Source organism: Phoxinus phoxinus, assembly GCF_949152265.1.
Source record: "Phoxinus phoxinus genome assembly, chromosome: 16".
NCBI lineage: Eukaryota > Metazoa > Chordata > Actinopteri > Cypriniformes > Leuciscidae > Phoxinus > Phoxinus phoxinus.
In genome coordinates this window covers 32960823-32984320 of record NC_136891.1, presented here as the reverse complement: position 1 = coordinate 32984320, position 23498 = coordinate 32960823, and the positions used below count along the sequence as shown (strand labels likewise).

Here is a 23498-nt window from a genome sequence, read left to right as displayed (position 1 = left end):
ATGTCTCTCTAGGCATGGAAACTCCACAGACAGGGAACCTTAGGGACACTTATTCAAGCAAGACTGTTTGACTGTTGCCTCATTTTTTGTTAAAGAAAGATTTTCCTTCTTTTATAAAGTTTAATTCACTCTTTTAGATAGTAGATCTGGATAAGGGTGTCCTAATGAATGAAAACGGAAGAGTCCTTCAAGATTCAAGGGGAAGACCCAGAAAAGTGTTCCTTGGAGAGGATGGCAAGACTATTTTTGGTGAGTGGATTACCATTTAAATACAACTATAGAAATGAGCAGCATGTTTTAAACTGACTTTTATATATTTTTGCTATATTAGATGACCAGGGCAGCCCACTTGTAAACCAGGAAGGATTAGCATTATTTGGTAATGGAAGGGACAGTCGACCTGTGATTAATCCAAGTGACAAGTTCCTTACTGTTGGAGGAAAACCCATTGTGGGCTTGGACCGCCCTAAACCCAGGACTACAACCACAACTAAAACAACCACAACAACAACAACAACAGAACCTACAACACCACAAATGGTAACAGAAACATTGGAGCCGTCAACATTAGCTGCAGATCCTACATGTCCACCTGGACTTTATTCCCGACTGGATAAGAATGGTTTCCCAATAATGGATGCTGATGGAATACTTAACTGCTACTCGGAAGGTGAGATGAACTCTTTGTAATGTCCATCTCATAGTGTTGTAATGTGCGTCAATGCAAAAATTATGCAAAAGATACTCTTAAGATAAGACAGAAACGTGCTTGGCCCAGTTTGTGACTACAGTTGGCTCTTATATTAATGAGTCTTGACACAGGCATGTAGTTTGTACCCACAAGACCTGATCCCCTGTAATTTAGAATCAGTATTCCAAGGATAATGTGAGTTAGGATGTACACAGTAAACCTCAAAGGATATCCTCTTGTTATGCCTGAATAACCTCTGCTATGCTTTGAATCTGCCTGTGATCAGAGTTTTTGGAGAAACTACTTTGTAGAAAACTGTAATTTCAAAGGTTGATTTCCCCCTAAAAGTGTTTTGTTTGAACATCCTGATCAGTCTGACATAGCAACATTGGCCCAACCACTGGCATCAGTTTAGCGAGGGATTAGCTGTTGATAATTGGCAGTGTAAACATTCTGTTTAATACTTTTTGCATTTCTAGTTGGTGACGCTATATACACTGTCCATTTAAGGAACTGGTAACTGTTTATTGAAGAAAAGAAAAAAAAAATTGTATATAAAGATACTTGGTTCTAATCATTGGTTGTTGGTTGCATTTTGAGATGTGGGCATTGCACTCAAAGTTAGTGAAGTTTGAAGAAATTGAGAAAATTGGAGAAGCCTGGCATTCTTTACAATAAGATCTATAACATACATTTACAATATAGATGGAGTGAATTTCCAATCCATGCTGAAAAAAAGAAAAAAGAAATCTCAAAGGCTAGGTAATGCTGTAGCACATTTCTATCTGAATAATGTGAGATAAATCAGCATGGTATCTGATGATGATGTGAAGAAGATAGTCTTGGCTGATTGTTTTGTTTACTGGCTGCCAAGCTTCATAGAGTTTACTTTTGTTTTTCGTATGGCCATTTGTACTCCATTTAATTTAAACTTTAAAGATGCCATTTGTTTGCTATTGTTTACGAAGGTACATACATTGCCTCTTTTTAAGGGGTCAAGCACATACAGTAGTGCTGAAACCCTATTGTAATTGTTAGGATTATCAAAGATCAACATTCTGCCCTAAAAGTGATCAGGCAGACCAAACCGTAAGTCGCAGAGACTTAAAACTTTGAGGGATGGTAGTACCCATCCCCTCTACAACATAACAAAGGCTCGCCCCAATCGGCCCGACAATGGCGCTACAGCGATCAAAAGTACAACATCGCTCAGAACTCCTAAACCATTAGTCGCAGACTCAAGTGTCTTAAGGGGGTCGCACACCGGACGAGAAGCGCATCTACAACTCAGGACCTTGTTCAAAATTTATATTAAATTGACATTATATTTGTCTCAAATCATCGTTAATGTACATACTGACTTCACCCTGTACTGCAAGCAGGGTGGAGAATTAGCACCCGCCAGTACTTTTTCAAAGTGGCGGGTGACTTTGCCTTGTATACCAGCCACAGTGGCGGGTGCAAACGACTAGCGATCGTCACTTCAGTCGATAAAAACAGTTCGGGCTTCGCACAGATTGGTTCGCGCAGTTACGCCGTTCTGCCATTGGTTCGTGCAGTTCCCACTGACCAGCCAATAGTGTGCGAGTAACATAACATTCTCATTTTCCACTAGATATTTTTCTCTACATCTCATCAGCAATTTCGATGTTGGCCCGCTCTGCAGCAGCTGACCACTGAGAAGCGAATGTACAGCGAATGTACAGTATAGTTTGTAAAATACACAATGATGTCTATGGAAGCAGCAATAACAATCCATTCAAATATAATTGCCGACGTGTTTTATTCATATCAGACACACAGTCGGCCCTATTGGCCCAACCCTTTTACTGAGAGATGTGCTTTTTTCACATCACTTTTAATTTGCCTATAAAATATGTATTAATAATAATAAAAAATAGTGTATTGGAGCAATTAAAAATATGCTAGTGCACTTTCTTTTATAAATTTCAATTCCGGAAAAAGTGGCTGGTAAAAAATATAAGTGGCTGGTAAAGTGTGTGTGTGTGTGTGTGTGTGCGTGCGTGCGTGTGTGTGTGTCAGTGTATGTGCACGCTGTGTGGTTGCTGCCCTATGTTGCCGCCACTGAGGTATAGCCCTTTTTTACAGTCTATGGTATAGCCCATCCATCGATCTAGCCTGTGATGTGGTTGTGTATGAATTGGCCATGTTTAAAAATGATCGGGAGGTGCTCGTAATTCCTCTCACACGCTGCGAGCCGCGACCATCACCGATTTCCACTCGATTCTCTAGAGTGAAAACATCAACTGCAAGCTCGTAAAACCAGCAAAAAGATCTGTATGATTCAATTTCCTCAAACTTGGATGATCTTTCTGGAATAAAAACTAGAACTTGTTGTATAATCATTTGTTATGTAATTCGGCTGGTTTGAACACAAGACAACCAATGTAGCCAAGTTGCATTCAGGGACAAGCTTGTTTACATTCAGTTTTAATAATTACTTGGCTTGCCCCAATAGTAATCTCCTCATTGTGACAGGAATCCCTGGGCTAGAGCATATTAACCATAAAGAATAGTGCGGTCACATTCTCACTACTCTAACAGAGCAATAACATTAACTTAACTTTTAAAACAACATTGAATAAAGTGCTGTGCTAACTACAAAAGAAAAAGAAAAAGTAATTGGACACTTTTAGACACTTAAAATGGCATTACTTTAAAATAAATGTCATTTGGCTTAATATTTTGTAATTTAATACATAGGAATCCAAATACGTTTGGGCTATTGTGAGGTTGGATCCTGTGGACTTTTATTCTTCCTGTTTTTGATTGCATCTCTATCTTACAGATGAACTTTTTGTGGAGACCACCACAATCCCAGTCCCACTTCCCACCACAACACTGGCTCCCACAACACAGACTCCTACAACACTGGCTCCCACTCTTGAGACGAGGCCTTTTAACAACACCCCTTCCTCTGAATTTGATGTGGTTGGAAAGAAACGGTTCACAGGTAATATATTTGCTTTACTACATACTACAAAAGTTAGTACTCTGGTATAAAATGCTATAATCTCTTTTCTTATTGGTTCCAAACTCAGCAATACCATGTTGAGATCAAACCCCTCAGGAAACACAACTGCCCACTCACAGTTCATTTCTTCACCACAGCTTTTCCTGTAGATGTGAGGCACTGGAGAGTTGAATGGTGAATGTGAAACTTATCTGGCCTACAAATGCAGCTCATTCCCCTGGTGATGCTTGTAAGCAGCAAATAAAATAGCATACAGCTGACCTTGGGTAGGATTTATATGCAAATACTTCTTGTCCCTCGGTAGGACTGCTTTTCCAAACTGAACAAAGTTATGAACAGAGTTCATAAAAAATTTCAAAGAAGAGACAACTCTTCTGTAAGCACTTGAATACCTAATTCATAACCAAAATCAGGGCTTGACATTAACTTTTTGAGGCACTTGTCCTTCGGACAAGTAAATTTATGTTTCACTTGTTCATGCACAAAAGTTAAGATTTATAATTTTATAATTTATTTTTGATAAATGCCACTTTCTACCCGGCAGAGGCTGATTTACCAAGGGATAGCCTACTTTAAAACATGTAGCTACTTTACATCTGAACATTAGCTCATATTTAACTATGTACATTTAACCAATACAAATGCTGTTAATGCTTGTTTACAGTACACGGCTGCCGACGCTAGCTAGCTAACGTCACTTGTCAGCCGGGTTGGGTTGCCCCCGACAGACACCACAGACCATTACTCCGTCTTCATAAATAACCCAGTCGAATTCATTTCCATTTGGTGACAAATTTTCATTCCCGTTTTAATTCGTATGGTGCTGTTGGTGCAACTGTAAGGTGACTTGTTTTTGGAGATTTTCCTGGCGCTTTGAGGCAGGTAAAAATGTTTCAACTTGGACCGACTCCTGATTGGCCAACCAAAGCATTCTGAGTTGGACGCTGGTTCGACGGATTGTGGGGGAAAAAATGTGTTCGTTTCAAATCGGTAAAATTAAATCTGTAAAATAGACGTAATGAGTGGCAGTGGCACATAACGTGAGGTAACATGCCATTTTATTTTGTTTGAAATTTAACTTGTCCAGTGGGACAACTAATTTTCACTTCCACTTGTCCTACAAAAAAATCCACTTGTCCCGGACAAGCCTTAATGTCGAGCCCTGCAAAATGATTACAAAATTTCTATGATTATCATTGCACTATATATTCTACTGTTGTGCATCGTCTCAGCTCGTACTCTTCTGGGCATCTGGCTGCTAAAATTGACTAACTACTCAAAACCAAAATAAACAGTGTTCCAACCAATCACAGACAGGGGCTGATGGGTGTTGTGAGGTTTTATTTTGGTTTTGAGTGGTTGGTGAAACCAATTGTTTTTGTGTGCAGATCTCAGAGCCTCGGCTGCCTACAGAGATGCGTTTTTTTTGACAGCTTGCTTATGGGGCGGGCAGCTAGCGGATCGCCAGGAAAGATTAGATGAATGTGATCATTTATTTTTGGGCCTGAAATCGCTGATACAACCTTTAGTTGACTCACATTTGGATTGCCAAATACATGTAAAAACACAAAATCGGATTGTGATCGCATCACCAAAACTACATCCTGAGGTGTCCAGATTTTGACCACATTTAATGAAGATGAAAATGCAAACATGTTTTCATTATCCGCATTCAGCTACACAAGTAATAAATTAGATTATGCTGTAAATAAACATGTCACTTTGACAGACTGAGTCGTTAAAGTCCTGTGTTGCAAGTTCTGTTCATTATTCTGCTCTCGCAGTGTGAAAAAGACAACAGTCACACACTCTTACCTCACCCGATTATAATTATTTCACTCTATTACACTCAGAATCTAATTTCTCTCACAATAGAGAGCGCTTTGAAACTTTTAACCTCATTTCTTCACTTCTAGACCCATTAACATCCTTTAGTAAAGGGTTTGCAAAGAATTTTTTAATTATCCAATTTTGAATCATGCAATCCAGTCGCACTGAAAATACATTGAAATGAAGGTATGAATGCAATGCAATCCAGCTAAAAAAATATCAAGACATGTAACAAATGTTAATGCCAAGTGTAAAGAGTCTATCATACAAAATAAGCTGACATTTATGTGATTTGAACCTCCAGGACAGTTACTAGTAAATGTGTACACTATCGTTTGAATGTTTGGGGTCGGTAAGATATTATTTACTGAAAAAAAAAAAATGGCTGCATTTATTTGATAAAAAATACAGTAAACCGTGATATGGTAAAATGTTACAATTTATAATAACTCTTTTCTATTTTATTATTTTAAAGTGTAATTTATTCCTGTGATGGTCACCTTCAGTGTCACATGATCCTTCAGAAATCATTCTAATATGCTGATTTGGTGCACACACACAAAAAAAATTATTATTATTATCAATGTTTGAAAACAGTATGCTTCATATTTTTGGGGAAACCCTGATGCATTTGTTTCAGGGTTATTTGACTTAATTTAAAGGTCAAAAGTACAGCATTTATTAGAAAACTTTTGTAATGTCATAAATGTCTTTACTGTCATTTTTGATCAGTTTAATGCATCCTTGCTGAAACATGTCTTTATTGATCCCAAACATTTGAATGGTAGTTTATTGTAAAAAGCAGAAAAAATATATGTCTTTACCTTTAGCCTCCCCATTTGTATCATGTTACTCTAAATTTACCTTTTACTTTTAGAGGTCTCTCCGCTATGGCTCGAGTGTAACTAACCTCGTCAACCCCTCACGTCCGCAACAAATACCACATATCATGTGTTGGTAGAGGCCATTTTAGAGGCCATTGACTTTACAGGCTCTCGGGATGTTTCATGTGGGCAGCTTCTGTAGGAAATATTTGAGAATGCCTGAGTGAAAGCATTTAGACTCCGCTCTATAAATTATGGCTGAATGTCTGTGGGTTTGGGCTTCCTTCCCAAATACTCTAAGACCCTCTGCCTGTGTGTGCGCCTGTGTGTGCGCGTGTGTGTGCGCGTGCGTGTGCGCGTGCGCGTGTTCGTGCGCGTGTGCGTGTGCGCGTGCGCGTGTGCGTGTGTGTGTGCGCGTGTGTTAGTTATATAGGCTATTTAGGTTATTGTTTCAAACAATAATTCACATTTGTTTAAACATTGCAATTGTGTTCCACTCAGCAATGGATTAGTGCAAAAATGATGTGATCCTATTCAACCTGTTACCTGACTCTAGTCGAGCTTTTTACCAAGACTGACTGTAATAGCCTTTAGTTTCAACCTCAGGTTCAACAGACTCCATCTTTCCGAACTTAAATCTCGACTACTATACGCTATACACCTCTGGAACATTATATCAGGCCCAGTTTTCATGCAGAGACTGTGCCAGTAGCCAGATGAGGTTCAGAAATGGTTATGCTGAGCTGGAGCTTCGGCTAGTGATACGGCAAATGTAGTTCTGCCCTCATTGACTTTACAGTATTGCACTTACAATAGTAAAGTGAACTTCCCAACTGCAAGTATCTAAGCTCAAACATATAACAATAAAACATTTTTTTGAATTAAATTTAATATTTTATCGGCTTCTATAGCCACGTTTTCGAATGTCTAATAATCAGTAGTTTTGTTTGCAACAATAATGTCTTTCAATTAAAGCAAATATTGGTATTTATATATTGAAATTAAATATTTATATGGGATTAAATTATTAATTTGAATAATTAATAGTCATATATTTTATTAATTTGAAATTTGAAAGTCTTTTTGATTGACAGCCTGTTTAAAATCTATGGTTAACAATCCGCATTGGTGTCAGGTATCACTGATTAAGGGTCATTTCTTTTAATGAATGTATTATGAAAAGACAGGGGTCACGTTCTGTTTTTGGTCATTAGCCAGCAATCCAAGAACTCCGACTGTTTCACGGCTCCTCTAAATGTGCTTGTCTTGGCAGTAATGTGACATCAACTTCTCTGGCTAGATACATAGGAAAACAGCAGAAGAATGAGAAAAACATTATTAGCCAACTCTTCATTGTTTTATGAGGGAGGCCCTCAATGGTCCCTATGTTGGTGATTGTAATGCATTTATATTGCAGTATTAGAAAATGACTATGCCCAGCAGAACTTTGCAAATGAGATATCATCACAATTTAGACCACTGGAGCCAGAAGTATGCTGAGCTCTTCAAATTAAAAAGTATGATTATTTAAGGAACCGAGGAACCAAGAGAAATACTGCATGTTACAGACTGTGGCTACAGGATTTGGCCTCATAATGTGAGTATTACTAATGGGTACAAGAGTAAAACTGAGTTGAGGAAGCTGTCATACATTAGAATGATTGAGCCAGTATATATAGCTCAGCTTAAGCCAGGTTCACACAGGACGATTTTAAAATTGTCGGTCGATTTTCCAAACCTGAGAGACCCCACACACGGCGATAAAAAAATCACGGGTCTAACAGTTTTGGTCGTACAGTGTGTGGTGCGCAACCACACGGCAAAATCAACACATCGCACACGAACCGATTTGACTCCCGAGCATTCCCAGGTCAGACGGGAAATCTCGCAAAATCTCTCGAGATCAATGAGACTTCAGAGTAAACAATCATGGCGGACGAAGAGGATGCAGTGGCGATAGTTTGTAGTTTGTTTTTAACCGGAAAAAAAAAACCTGTACCGTACCGTACCATACCATGCCGCCGGCTGTTTTGATTTTGTTTCCCGGTGCTTCCTCGCCGCCTCGTCACCTCGCTTTCTGATTGGCTGCACGCCACAGTCCACAGGCGGCGTGCTCGTTTGTCCCCGGGGGACACACACACGAGGAGAAATCGGGCCTAAAAAATCCAACATGTTGGATATCCCCGATTTGAGATCGGAGCGGTCCCGACGTCCTTCCGAGCAGACGAGAGCAGTTTTAACACACCAAACGGCAGGAATATCTGATCTGATTATTTTACCATAATCGGAGCATCCTTAAAGGAGAACTCCGGCACAAAATGAACCTTTGGTCTAATTACACATTGTTACCTGGTCAACCGTTATCTGAGATTTGTTTTCATGATTATCGAATGTAAATAGTTTTATCTCTAAAAACAGTTTAGCCTATAACGCTAGTATAACGCTAGTATATGGGCATAGAGTAATGACAAATAAAAATCGCTTGTTAATACCACTAACAAGGCTCAAAATAGCCCCACACTAACATGGCAGCATAATGAGGGTCCCTACCTTCAAACCGAAGCATTGAGAACTTTGACCGTGTCCAGACAGTTTAATAAGAAGATATTTTATACATACAGTCAACTTCGCGTATACAGGCAGAAGCCATCTTTGAAAAACAGTCTCTACCAGTCGATCTACGAACGCCGATCCAAGTTCGTAGATTCTACACAGTTCAGCGCACTTGGATCTCAGATAACGGTTGACCAGGTAACAATGTGTAATTAGACCTAAGGTTTATTTTGCGCTGGAGTTCTCCTTTAAGATTGTCGGAAGGGGCGAATCGGGGCTAAAATCGGCCTAATTATCCTGCCGTGTGAACCAGCCTTAAGATTGAGCAGAAGCACATCAACATACCTATAAAAACCAGCTCTAGGAACACAGAGAACACAACTCTTTGGTAAAATGTCTTATCCTCAATGCGTGGAGAAATAAATCCTGACACTCCAGTCTTTGGGCTGCACAACAGGCACATACTTACACATATGCAAGCCATTTAAACAGAGAAACATGTCAAGATAGAAGCCCTAAATAAACCGACATGAGCTAAATGTGCTGATATCAGCTGAGAGAGGCTTCCTTCTGGCCCAAACCTCAGACGCGTCTTTAATATTTATGTGTTTAATATGCTAGGGTGTTCTCTGCTCTCCAGATACGCCAAAAAATCCACTATATTTCACACTGCTTCTGTTGTGTTTGCTCTGTACGACTGTTTGTGAATGCATATAAAAAACGACATCAAAATGTAGCCCTGTGCTGTGTAATAATATTGGAAAGTTATGTCTTGACTCTTCTTAGCGTGCATTGTTCAGGTTTTCTCCCCATCAGTGGTTTCCTCTTCACACACTGTATTGTGGTTTTCGTTTTATCACCCGTAACGAGTGCACTCAATGCAGCTTGTTTGTGTGTGTGTGAGTCTCATTTGGTCACTGTGGAGGCACATGCACAGAAGTGTGTTTTTTGTTCTGTATCTGGGTTCAACATCACATGGAGCTTTTGATTCGGTCCAGGTGTGAATCTTGTGGCCCAATCAGACAGGGGTTGCTGGAAGTGTTCACAGCTGTGGATCCAGCTGGCACTGTGTGGACCGACAGAAATAACAATTTCTTTGAGCCAACAGGAAAAAGTCTACAGCAAAATATCAACAATAAAAGCTTTTATTGTCTGCAACCACGAGCAAGCGCATATTGGGTACATTCTTAAACTGGGACAACAAGCTAATGCAAACAACACAACAGAAATGTAATGTTTACTGAACGGTACTTCCAAGGTATTTGTTGTCAGTTTGCACGAACGTCCATGGATGTTTTGCAATCCTTTTTCGTATTACTTGCTGTACCTAATAAAACATACAGATTGAAAGCCAAAGGCAATTTATGTACTCTACCGTTCAAAAGTTTATGGTCAATTTTGTTTTTCTCAGAATTAAATTGATCAAAAGTGACAGTAAAGACATGTTACAAAAGACTTCTATTTCAAATAAATTAATATTCTTTTGACCTTGCTATTCATCCAAAAAAATCATGAAAAAAAAGTTTCCCTGTTTTCAACATTAAAAATCATATGACAACAAAGACTGGAGTAAGGGCTGCTAAAAATTCAGCTTTGCTATCACAGAAATACATTTAAGTTTAAAGTATATTAAAATAGAAAACAATATTTGACAGTATTACTATTTTTTCTGTATTTTTGATTAAATAAATGCAGCCTTGGTGAGCATAAAAGACGCCTTTAAAAACTTTTTTTTAAATTTAATGACCCCCAACTTTTGAATGGTATTGTAAACATAATACATTGAAAATCTGGGATTTTTTTTGTGTAAACATGGAAAAAAATAATAAAAATGTATGATTGTGCACTATTTCTATTTGATTATTTGACTTATACGTTCAGATAGTTTCCGGTGAAGCTCAAGATAATCTCAAATCGTGCCTTCAGGTTTTACTCATCTTGTGCTGCTGTCATTAAAGCAATTATAAGGGGAATACCAAATACTATCAAATATTAAAATAGAAAACAATATTTGACAGTATTACTATTTTTTCTGTATTTTTGATAAAATAAATGCAGCCTTGGTGAGCATAAAAGACGCCTTTAAAAACTTTTTTTTTTTTTTTAATGACCCCCAACTTTTGAACGGTAGCGTATACATACCGTAATACATTGAAAATCTGGGATTTTTTGGTGTAAAACTGGGAAAAATAATAAAAATGTATGATTGTGCACTATTTCTATTTGATTATTTGACTCTTTATACGTTCAGATAGTTTCCGGTGAAGCTCAACATAATCTCAAATCGTGCCGGAAAACATGATCTTCAGGTTTTACACAAACGTGTGCTGCTGCTGTCATTAATAGGGGGAAAACCAAACACTATAAAATATTATGACATGAATTCAGATTAGCACTTAAATTGTCAAATGCTTATAATCTGAAATAAAACTGTTTAGGTTAGTGATATGTATTTGCCTTTCCTTATTTCCTCAATTCACATCTTTTGCTTTTCTCTTTTTCTCCACGCTCAGCTCCCTATGTGAACTACATCCGCAAGGACCCTGGAGCTCCCTGCTCCCTCACCGAGGCTCTGGAGTACCTGCAGGTGGATGTCTTAGAAGACTTGATGGAGAAGGACCAACAATCATTCAATCAAAAGCAGCCACCCAAAAACAAGCCCCATAATGTCACTGTGGTTGCTATGGAGGGCTGTCACTCCTTTGTGATTTTGGACTGGGCACTTCCACTGAAAGATGACATGGTGTCTGGTGAGTGACAGTCTATAGCAGTTCCTTTTTTATTGTTTAAAAATACTGTGAAAATTGACTTCAGTCTGTAAGTTTAACCACAAAATAGCTCAAATAAATTATAAGCTTTCTTTCGGGATCGAGATCGGGCTTAGGACAAATTTAAATCACAATTGACCCTTCGCAGGGAGCTTGATTGACAGGTGATCTGACCAATCATACTTCGCCATCCGCCATTTTGTCCGACAACGCAGTCAGGAGAGTTAGTAGATTAACGTTGGAGGATTTGAGCTTGAGAAGCGGAGTGTACTGACGTCTTTCCGCGGTTAAAACAACATTCCTTCTGATGTTCATTCATGTTTATTTGATGCTATAAATGAACTAGAAGGAAGAGATGATCGGTTCACGAGCGGCTTTAACTGAGGCGACAGCGATCTGACACACACATTAAAGAGCCACAAAACGCTATTTATTGTTTACATTTCTTTTAAAAAATGACCAAATTTGAAAGGTGAAACTTTGTTTAATATCAAAAGTAAGCTGGTCTGTGTCTGTCAGTGTGTTGTCAGTGTCCTCTCTGCTCCGCGTGTGTTTTTCACTGTGAGAACATGGTGTGTGTGTGTGAGAGCGGCGTAGCTTGTCGGACATAGCGACAGTAACTAAGGGGGGCGGGGCTTTGCAAATGGTCAATTGAGGAATTAACTGTTAAATTTGAGAAGGCTTGATTTTTACTCTCAAAGTTGAACTTGTGACTTATGCTCAGGATAAGGAGTTTCAGGCCCTGTCCACACGAGCAGCTTTTTCTATGCGGTTTGTCTGTTGTCCAAATGCAACTCCTGCCAGGATGAAGATTTTTAGAAACTCTGGTTGCAGTGTTGTCGTGTAGATGGTGATACTGGAAATTTTGGCTTGTGACGTCGTAACTGGAACTGGTAATATAGACAGTATATAATAACCTTTTTTCCAGGCTTCTGATTGGCTGGTTTGGAATGCTATTGACAGCACTTCATAGCGTGGTTTTGCGTTTTCATGTGGATGCGAAATCCAAAAAATGGATGAGGAAAAACTTTGTTTATTAAAAATACCTGTGTACATGTGGACTAGGCCTTAGTAGCTCTTTCAAACATATTAAAGGTGCAGTGATATTTATTTTCTCATTCGACAAAGCCAATATCCCAAAAAAGGGATGTTTGATAGCAGCACTGAAAAATATTTACAGTCCAGCTTGATTTCTATTCTTGTCTGTGTTTGGTTAATCTGTTAATTAGTTCAGTTCTGTCTTTCTCAATCTCCGCCCCCTGCCTGTTTGTTTCCATGATTACTGATTACTGATTTGATTTGATGTGAGTTTCAGTTCAGGTGTGTCTCGTTAATTAGTTCCTCTGTTTGCTGTCTATCAGCTGTCCGTTCTTGGTCAGTTCTGACAACAAAAACTATGACGAAACAGTTATTTACACAAAAATACATCAAATGTGAAGTGTCACGTAGGGAATTGTGGGAATGTGAATTTACGTTTTTTTTTTTTACTGTAAATTATACAATGAGTTATTCTTTTTCACTTTCAAAAACTGTTAATTTAACGGTATTTTACAGTAAAATTACATTAAATGTACCATTAGATCAATCACAGTTATTTACCGTACATAGTAAGGAAACTTTCTGTTAACCAATTCACAGTTTTTCACTGTAGCATTTTTACAGTCTTTTACCGTTAAATTACGAAAAAAATTACAGTGTGCATTATTTTGGCTTGTTCAGTAATTGATTGAAATGGATTGTGTGTGGTTTGTAAATAAGATGTAAGATTGCGCTCTGAAATACTGAAGTACCCTGATCTGTAAAAGTGTAGTATGCTGAATTGTCTTGCATGTCTGGTTTTCATTTAATGTGCATTTCCAAACACAAAGCAATATATAACACTGCTCCCACATTATTGACCTCGACAGTTTCATCCTGATCACACGTACAGGGAGGCAGTTCCCACAGCCACTGTTAGTGTCATGATGTGATGTGAGGAGGTTTAAATGCAGGGGATTCCCTGCCAACAGTCAACTGATAAAGTGATGAATGGTGCAACTTTTTCAACACATGAAAAGTCCACATGCTCTTGAAAAAACTGTAAAAAAAAAAAAAAATGTTGGTTTAACTTAAAAAAGCAAGTTACCTTGTTGCATTAAAATTTTGAGTTTGTTGTAATTAAAAATTTGAGTTAATAAAATGAAGAAGAATGGTTTAATAAACAGAAACTCAAAATAGTGTTATCTTCACACATTAGTTATCGAAGTTGATTTGACAAAAGATAAAAGTTGTGATGATAAATCATGAAAATATTTTTTTACAGTGTACACAGTTTTTACTAGACCTAAAAGCATTTATATTTACTATTAATAATACATTTACAAATTCAACATATGTATTTATATTTTTTTATTTAAATGTGTTTGTATGTGCATGTATATATAAAATCGGGGTCAGTAAGATTCATGAATCACCATATTTGAATGATTTCTGAAGGATCATGTGACACTGAAGACTGGAATAATGGCTTATCACAGGAATACATAAAAATAAAAATAAAGTCAAATAAATGTTCATAAGAGATTTATTTCATAGACATTAAAAATCGTACTGACCCTAAACTTTTAAACGGCATGTAAAGTTATTAAATGATTGTTATCAGCTGAAATTGTTAACCGATGCTTGTTCTTTTAATAATCTCCTTTATTAAAAATGTATATTACTTTATATGTACTTTTTCAGTCATCCTCCCTTCTTTCGTAAAGCTTCACTCCTCTCTTTCATTTTAAATGATGGAAAATACGCACACATGCTTTATATACATCCTGCTCCTCGGCGGGACTTTAGCCCTTCCATGACGTAATAAAGAACTCGGATTATATTGAAGAATCCCTGCACAGACATGACATAATAAGCTCATTTATTTGAATCTGTTTGAATCGCTGACATTTAGTGCATTTAATTGTTCACTCTCTGTCTTTTATAGGCTACATGGTACACAGTGCGTCCTATGATGATGTCCTGAACAACAGATGGTCAACCAGACCCTCGAGTGGAACACACCTTCCCGTTGAAAACCTCAAGCCCAATGCCAGGTGCGATCCAGCGTATCATCAATGCATTCACTATTTTACATGCTTTGTGTGTTTGCATGTTCATTCATGTGTTTTCTATAGTGTGCAATGATTGAAATTAAATACAAAGCAGTTTGCATGTAAAGGCTCACAAACAAAATATTTTGGGAGCCTTCCTAAATCATGTTTAATCCAACAATATGCTGAGGGCTTGCTGGTGTACAAAGCTACAAAATCATTTCCACTTCTTTTATTGGACATACATTTCCATGAATGGGTAATTTATTTTCCCCTTGTTGTGCAACATCATCTAGGAATAGTTTTGGTGACGTACATTTTTCCAAACATCTTTTGCTAAGTCTTAAACTATCACTGACAAGATAACTGATCTAAGATGTAGTTGAAAATGTTAAATAAAAGACAGGTTAAGTCATGGGAGCAAGGGACTTAGATATAATTAGTAGGGCTGTCATATTATGTCATAACTCGGTAATGCATCCATTCAGTTTGACATATTTGTTTCATTCTGAGTCTTTGGAGCAGATTGGAACTGATCAATCAAACCCAGATAGGAAGTTTGACTAAAGTCATTTGCAAAGTCATAATTATTTTCAAAGCTCGTCTTTTTTTTTTTTAAAGATAGTAATATATTTATTTAGCAGTGATGCATTAAATTGATAAAAAGTGACAGTAAAGATATATATAATTTTACAAAAGTTTTCAATTTCAAATAAATGCTGTTCTTTGAATTTCACGCCATTCCACATCAAAATCAAAATCACGCCATTCCACAAAAAAACAATGTTTTGAACATTGATAATAATAAGAAATGTTTCTTGAGCACCAGATCAGCATATTAGAATGATATTGAATGACAGCTGAAAATTCACAGGAATAAATTAAAATATACTAAAATAGAATAGAAAATTGTAATTCATATCTTACAATATTACTGTATTTTTGATTAAAAGAAAACATTGGTGAGCATAAGAGACTTCTTTCAAAATCATTACAAAATCGTACTGACCCTAAACTTTGTTTTGAACAAAATAAATTTGCATATGCAATGCATAAATTTCATCCACACAAAATTGCCTGATCTAATAATTACACAAAGGTCGGTGTGTAATTTAGTCTTCTTGAAATCAAACATTTTAGACTGAGAGCCCTAATAATTGTTTAATAATAAATAATGATTCTCCTCACCTTCCAAAAAACAGAAGCATAATTGAGTTTTTCACTTACTAAAGAAATTGCTATTTTGCTATATTGCTATCACCAACACATGTTAGCAGCAGAAGATAAAGGAGGTGTTTATGGGCTGTCTGGACATTTTCCAAGGATGTGAAGTAATTTCTGCCTACCAGACCCGTATAAATGCTTTCTTCAGCAAGCCTTCAGTGGTGCATTACGACACCATGAGCTGATCCACAGATGTACGCAAAATTGAAACGCCCGCCATTCAGAAAGTTGTGCACATCCCTTATGCAATTGTGTTTATTAAAGGGGTCATGACATGTTTTTTTTATTTTATTATTATGTTCCCTTAGGTGCAATTATAGTATTACTATAGTTCTTTTTACAAAAAACTTTTAAAATGTAGTGATTTATGACCTTTTCCCTGTTTCTCATCCTCTGATTCAAACAGTCTGTTTTGGGGGTGTTTCCCCTTTAAGAGTTCAGTGTTAACGCCCACTGTTATGATTGGCTAACGTCAGTGCCTATGCATCAATTATTAACGCCCCCAGCCAGAACATTTGCGGATTCAGCGTATTTAAAAAGTAGTTTAAAGTTTTAAATACATAACTTACAGTTTGCGTCGTCGTTGTTGAGCCCAGAATAGTCGGCACGGACTTATCTTTGAGCAACAGTTTTCTGGCAAAGCCAGCATCATTTTGGGATTTGTTCTCAAAACAGTCATCCTTCAAATGGACTGGGACGTCCGCAAAAAAATAAAGTGCATCCATTTTTCCCTGACGACTGGATCTTTCGCAGCGTATTCAAAGATGTTGTTTGTCCACAGCCAGGAACAGCAGATCTGCGGCATCGCAATTTCCCTGTACACAGACCCACTCGCTGTCCGTCGACTGAACACTTGTGAAGCGCGCGGGGCGACAATGATACGAAATGAGCGTAGTTGTCTTGCGCTTAAAGCGTAGTTGTCTTGTGCTGGAGGCGGTCATTATGCAAACGCTGGTACGTCACTTCGTACCGTGACGTCACTTCTTACCATGGATCCAGAACGAGCTGTATTTAGAGCTTGATTAAATAAATGATTCGTTTATAATGGGGAGGACGTCTTAAGCTATGAAACTTGCAGGACGTTTTAATGGTACAAAGACCTCTTATATACCAAAAGATCAAGGCAAATTTGGTTTCTCATGTCATGACCCCTTTAAATGTTTTCTGCCTATTCGGTTATGATTTTAAAGTATAGACTCCCAGCACAGATTTAGCTTCAAAATCAGCGCAGAAAATGCAAAAAATCATCCGCCGATCTCATCTATCCTGCACACTGGTTTCTCACACATGCATAAACGCATGCAGCTGTGTGCAACACCCCAGCTTTGATTGACAGTTGTTTTGTACACTTTCCCAGACAGGCAGATGCACTCTCTCCATCACTACCTTGAGAAAACACTTGAATGCAAATGCACTCATTACAGATGTTCGGTTCATACACCAAATGTGGAATGCAAGGATAATAAAGCTGTTTTTATATTCCCCCGGGATTCATTTAGAAGCCTCTGTTATTACAGCCTCTCAGCCGAGCGCAGTGACTGACAACTTTATAATTCGCGCATGAAGTGTTGATAAGTTTTATGAATGATTTGCAATAGCTTTTAGAGGTAAATAGCCCACACTGTGGACAATAACAGCTCCTTCTGAGTCAAAGCAACAATGACAAACCACTTGGATGCCATGTCGAGACTGGAGCTTTCATCAATTCCATGAAGAATTATGGTCAGAAGAAGAAGGAAAAATAACACATACACACATTCTTAGTAATATATGGTCAAAAGGACAAGGAAAACTCACATGGACACACACTGAAATATGACAGGCCCCCTCCACACTCTCCCTCTGGCGGTTTGACTGTAATTGTCCATTTTCTCTTTATTTTGGTCAGAGTTTCCACGTGGCGGTGCTGATTTGATCCAGCAGTGCTGATTTGATGTCATTAAACGGGTCCTGAGTTAAATAAGTGAAGCATGAGCTTACCGAACAGCTTCTCGGGCAGAACCGCGCTGTTACTCGGCCCTTTGAACTTCATCACAGTTCTCTGGTTTAATTTCTGTGCTTGTCTAATTTATCCTCAGAGGGAAAGGATGTGCCAGACTCAGAATAAGTGCTTGTGATCTGGTATTTGTCACAAAGAGGTTTTGTCAGATTGGAAATTCCATGTTGATGTGTTATCCTCTTGCTCGCCCTCTTTGACGTGCAGCCTCTTCTTGTCATTATTCCTTGTCAGCCTTTTCTTTTAGCCAGAGGCTCATTCTTATCATTTCCGAATGCATTTTAGAAATGCACATTTTAACTGCATGTGTCCTTTCCTTTTACTTGTTTTTCTTCTAATTTTTCCTTTTATTTTCCAACCTCTTTTCCTCTTCGACATTTACATTTTATTTTCAGTTATTTATTTTAATTTCTTATACATTCCTTTGGTTTTCTTTTTTTCATTTTATTTCTTCAGTTTGCTTCACTTTTTCCTTTATTTTCTTTTCCATTTTTTTTCTTTACATTTCCAATCCCTTTTCTTTTCCTTTATTTATCCTACCCCCTTTCTTTCATTTCAAATTTCCTCGTTTTCCTATATTTTTCCCTTTCATTTTCCCTTTCCTTTCTTTTAATTTCCTTTCAATTTTGCTTTCAATTCCTTTTTTTTAGTTTCTTATCTTTTTTCTTTTCTTTTTCTTCCATTTTTATTTCCTTTATTTGTCCAACACTTTCCTTTCTTTTCTTCTTTCTCCTTTTATTTTCCTACTTTCTTCCTCTTTTTCATTTTTCTTGTTTTTCTTTCATTTCAATGCTTCCTTTCATTTCCTTTCATTTTCCTACATTTTCCTTTTCTTTCTTTTAATTTCCATTCCCTTTTGCTTTCATGTCCTTTATTTTTTCCATATAATTGTTTTCTTTCTTTTCATTTTCTTGCCCTTTCCCTATAGTTTCCTCCATCCCTTGTCATCATTAAATCCTTATGCTCTCATTGTAAATGAAGTTATGAGTGTTTAGTTGTACATATAGGATGCTTTCATGACAGCAAACCATGCTTTAAATATGGCAGATTTTATACGTGAATGTTCTTATTCTTGTTCTCAGGTATTACTTCAAAGTTCAAGCAAAGAATTTCTTTGGCCTGGGGCCACTCAGTGAAACTTTAACATACGTCACAGAGTCAGGTGAGTCTTCTCTTGTCTGAACCCACATATAGGTTGTTGGATTAAAAAATGTTGATAAATACAAATTAAATTTGTGTTTTCTTTAATCTAGATGATCCCCTGCTCATAGAGAGACCCCCAGGTAAGAGATACATCATTAAACATTATATTCCTGTATGTTTAAAGTAGGGATGGGCAACGATTAATCGCGATTAATCGCTTCAAAAATAAAAGTTTGTGTTTAAATAATATATGTATGTGTACTGTGTATAATTATTTTGTATATATAAATACACACACATGCATGCCTGTATATATTTAAGAAAAATGTGTTATTTATATATAAAATATTTATATTTATATATAATATAAATTATGTATAAATATATACATGCGAATAGTTCTTAAATATATATATATATATATATGCATGTGTGTGTATTTATATATACAAAATAATTATACACAGTACACATACATATATTATTTAAACACAAACTTTTAATTAGGTTGCGATTAATCGCGATTAATCGTTGCCCAGCACTAGTTTAAAGTAACCTTTCTCTCTTCATGTGCTAAAAAGACTAGCTTTTTTATGCTGATGTTCTGGTGTCCCAACAACCAGCAAGATTACCTTGGTCAACCATCTTCATCAGACAATATTATACTAATCACGCTAGGTTTTGAGTCAGCATTGCTGTGTTTGCACTAACTAACAAAAAACAGCATGTCTTTTTATAAGAACCATTGTGCCCTTTTTCATGCCATTTTTCAAATGTAATGACTTGAAATTAAAAATATTTGTTATTGACATTCATTCCCTTTCTAGGTGGGGAGCCCATCTGGGTCCCGTTCTCATTCAGGTTTAACCCAGCCCACAGTTCCTGTAAAGGAAGTCAGTTCGTCAAGCGCACTTGGTACAAGAAGTTTGTAGGTGTCGTCCTCTGCAACTCACTGCGCTATAAGATCTTCATGGGAGATGGACTGAGAGGTACTGACCTTCCTTTCTAACAACATAATACATTTAAAACTTTGATCTACTGCTTGTAGTGTGTCGGTAATATGAAGCGGTCTTTTTTTTTTGGAGGTCTGGCCTTAAAGCCTTGGAAGTATCCAATCCAAACCACAGTTTCCCTCAGCTAAACACAACACACTGTCTGAGGTTAGGGTCCTGAGGGATACTCAAGCTACGACTGTTTTCCATTTCAGAAACATTCTACAGCGTCGCTGATACATTTGGCCATGGAGAGGACCACTGCCAGTTTGTGGACTCCTATCTAGATGGAAGGACAGGACCACACAATCTCTCCCTCAACCTACCCACCGCTCAAGGTACGGCATCTCTGAGCATGCTCTGTAGTTTGCCTCATCTCATGTCATCTCTGGCTGCGTTTACACTTGGCATTAACATGCGCCCTGTATCCGGATGTTGTCCACACACACATTGAAAAGACGAGTGTAAACGCGCTTCTAATGGGAATGTGATCGATCAGCGTGTCCAGGTCCAGAGGTAGTCGAGGACGCACTGTGATCGGATCTCAGTGAAATGTAAACGCAACCCAGCCGTCGTGTGTGTGTGTGTGTGTGTGTGTGTGTGTGTCTGCATTCACAGGTGGATGTCATATAAATCTCCCCACATGCTGTCAGAAAATAATGGCCAGACGCAGTTTAGACAATAAATTAAACTTATTTGAACCTTACAATAAACGTCAATATTTAAAACAGTTTATTTAGACTTACATGATACTGTGTGTGTCATTTTTCATTTTAATTGTGCAACATTATCTGAAGAGGCGATCTCCTGTACAATCACAGCTGTGATCATGAGATCTTAATGAAGAGCGTGCGCTGCCCAGGAATAATGGGAATAAACTTTTTATTTTTTAACATTTGAAATGTTGAATGTTTTTATTGTTTCAGCATGTTTATTAATCTCCCATTTCTGTTAATATAGTCATTGCACGCTATAACCTTTAACCCCCGATGATCGATGATGTGACAGTTTAACATGATCAACCCAGTTATTTTTGTATGATCAACTCTGGAAATATTCCTTCATTAAAAAAACTTCACAGGAAAGTAAAGTGAGTGAGTGAAAGCAATTCGCCTTCGGCTAAGCCACGCCCTAGAATGTAGATTGACCAATCACAGCGCAGCCAAGAACGAGCTCCACAGCGGTCCGACACTTTCTCACAGCGCTCCATTGACTTTAACACAGGCGTCTCATATTTTTGGTCTCGGCAGGCTATTACCGTCGTAGTTTTATCAAAAATATGGTTAACCGTTGTGCCTGGGGCATTTATAACACAGATACGCGTTTCCCAGAGAGGTTGGAGGGGGGGTCCGTTTTTTTCCTTCCCAAAACCGGTCAAATCCTGACAAGTGTCGTCTTTGGATTAAACTGTGTGGACGTCCTCAGTCAGCGAAACCCCTCAAGATCAACAACACACTTTTGTCTCTAAGATACATTTAGCTTTTAACCTTACTGTGAAGTTATACTAGTTAGACAGTTTTATGCTGGTGTAGATTATGATTTCGGTTCTCTACCCTAATTGTTGATACGCTAGCACACGCTGCTAATAAATACAACTTTATACTCGCGTAGTCCGTTTGCTTTGTAATAACGATTATAGAAGTGAATAGAGACCCAGCTTTGCATGAACAGTGTTGCTCCTGATATTGTGAGTCCCAGTCTCCGTCTCCATTAGGATATGCGGTGGGTCATGTTTTGACTGTGACCGTTATGCTTTTGCCTCTATTTGGATCTTGTTGTTGCTTGTGTTTCTCCGGTATGTCTTGAATATAGCCTTCGAACGCACACTGAGCCCCTTCTGCCTACTTCTATCGGACACTTTATTTGCTGCTTTATAAAAGTTTGATAAAAGTTCAGCAGGAAGAGCCGTCACAGCATAAGCCATGTTGATACCAAACCAGAGCCCAGATGAAGTTGACGGACGTAGCAACAGTAACTAAGGGGGGCGGGGCTTAGCCAAAGGTGAATTGGGACATTGATTAATTTATATCATCTTTACTCTTAATTTGGTGTCGTGCTACAGACCTAATTTAAATATTATGCAAAAACAGAAATCCGATCGATTATCCGGATACAGAGGCTCATTAATATGAACAAATGTAAATGCACCGTGTCCTGATTGGCTAATGATCCGATCTGCTTGATCCATCATGGTGATCGCATGTTAATGCCAAGTGTAAACGCAGACTGTGTTTGCTCACTTCCGCTTAAGCATCAATCAGCACTGTAACATGATGCCGTTTGTGGATTTCAGGATATTATCGCTCATACAGACAAGAGCCAGTGAACTTCGGGGCCATTGGCAGGCGCACACCACATCCGTTCGTTGGCTGGTATGAATGTGGAGTTCCAATCCCTGGAAAGTGGTAACAGGGGGAAACTCCAAGAGGACATTTCCACAGGAAATCACACACCATGTGATCTCTTCCTATATCTACCAGCCAATCACAGAGGTGAACTACTGCTCACCGTGGCAAACAAACCTAAATCATATAGCATCTGCTTCTGATGGAAGGAATATAGTACTTTGAGTAACACTAATATTTCTACGTATTCGATATCAAGCACTTTTTAAAAAAAAAAACAGTCTGTATATGAGGAAATTGCAGCATGTGTATTTGAGTTTATTAACAGTGTTTTATTTTCATGTGCTCTGTATTAGTAATTATTTCACATTCAACTTCACCTGGAATATTTATCTTACAGTAACTTCAAAGAAACACAAATGTTTGGCTTGTTAAATATCAAAGCACAAATGAATTAGTAATGTCTGAGAACAAAAATATGACATTTGCAATGATGTAACAATTTTATCTGAGTGATGTTTGCTGTTGTTTATATAACTTGCTGATGTTTTGTACTCTTTTTGTATTACCCTCTTTTTGAACAAAAGTTGGCATGGAAGTATTGCCCATATTAGGGCAGATTGGGGGAAAAACTATTTTTATTTGCTCAGGAATGGTTCAGATTTGAATAAAGGTGCTATGGAGAAAATGTAACATCTCCCTTTGATAAATAATAAGGTGCCACAAACTTCTGTTCATTACACACCAAGTCTGTGATTTATTATATTATATTATAATTTTAAAGAATTATATTTTTTTTATTCATTATATTGATCACAATCAGATTACTTTTCAAATCACACATTCTTTAAAGACTCACACTGCTACATTTCTAGAAATAAAAAGTAAAAATATTTTTTTGTTATATTGACAGAGTACAAAAAAAAAACAAGAATACAAATCAGGGAAATATTACTGTCACCATCTTAATGCATTTTATATATCCAGAACATTGTCAAGAACGGTTGAATTCTTTCTGATTGAAACGTACGTGTTTGTGGTCATGCAACTGTGGTGGGCTTTCCAC

General features: G+C 37.6%; 1 protein-coding gene across 2 annotated transcripts in view; it reads left to right on the top strand.

Moving 5' to 3' along the window:
• fndc1 (fibronectin type III domain containing 1) overlaps nt 1–23171 on the top strand; it is a 46984-nt gene extending 23813 nt beyond the window's left edge. For both annotated transcript variants that reach the window (XM_079639430.1, XM_079639429.1), the window contains 10 exons: nt 138–249; nt 332–670; nt 3501–3665; nt 11407–11643; nt 14627–14735; nt 19035–19114; nt 19206–19235; nt 19923–20084; nt 20303–20425; nt 22381–23171. In XM_079639430.1, coding sequence (XP_079495556.1) covers nt 138–249; nt 332–670; nt 3501–3665; nt 11407–11643; nt 14627–14735; nt 19035–19114; nt 19206–19235; nt 19923–20084; nt 20303–20425; nt 22381–22496 — 1473 coding nt within the window. In that variant the 3' untranslated portion in view covers nt 22497–23171. The remainder of the gene's footprint in view (nt 1–137; nt 250–331; nt 671–3500; nt 3666–11406; nt 11644–14626; nt 14736–19034; nt 19115–19205; nt 19236–19922; nt 20085–20302; nt 20426–22380) is intronic.
• The last annotated feature ends 327 nt before the right edge of the window (nt 23172–23498 follow it).